General features: G+C 66.0%; 1 protein-coding gene across 1 annotated transcript in view; it reads right to left on the bottom strand.

Moving 5' to 3' along the window:
* Window positions 1-12: 12 nt before the first annotated feature.
* MSS51 (MSS51 mitochondrial translational activator) overlaps window positions 13-429 on the bottom strand; it is a gene marked incomplete at its 5' end in the record, with an annotated part of 2932 nt that continues 2515 nt past the window's right edge. The window contains 2 exons of the mRNA XM_010021074.1: window positions 13-289; window positions 373-421. Of these exons, the coding sequence (XP_010019376.1) occupies window positions 13-289; window positions 373-421 (326 nt within the window). The remainder of the gene's footprint in view (window positions 290-372; window positions 422-429) is intronic.

The following is a 429-nucleotide window of genomic DNA, read 5'->3' as shown; positions in this document are numbered from 1 at the left end:
GGCTGCACTGGGTCAGGCCAGCCCTGGGGTGATGCCCCTAGCCGCACCAGCAGCACTGGGCTCCTCTCCCCACCAGCCATCACCATCCTCCAGGTCTTCAGCACCTGGCACAGCTGATGCCACCGGCCCCAGCAGGGCAATGTAGTAGGAGCTGCAGTAGACAGGCGCCTTGTTGGGGCTGGAGTAGACCTGCTCAGGCCGCAGCGAGGCAAAGGGGTTGGTGGCATAGCCCACGACGTGCATCTCGAGCTCCACCAGGAGCTGCAGGGAGGACTTCAGCTCCTGCTCGCTGTGGGGAGAGCAGGAGGCCGGGCTCTGTTAGGGTGTGCCGGTGCTGGTGCCGGCACACGGGGGAAGCGGGGCTGTGCTCACCTGTACACGGTGAAGAGGACAGGCAGGCGGTAGGCCCGCAACAGGAAAAAGGCGGGG

This window comes from Nestor notabilis, unplaced genomic scaffold, assembly GCF_000696875.1.
Source record: "Nestor notabilis isolate BGI_N333 unplaced genomic scaffold, ASM69687v1 scaffold23028, whole genome shotgun sequence".
NCBI lineage: Eukaryota > Metazoa > Chordata > Aves > Psittaciformes > Psittacidae > Nestor > Nestor notabilis.
This window is presented reverse-complemented; position numbering and strand designations above follow the sequence as displayed.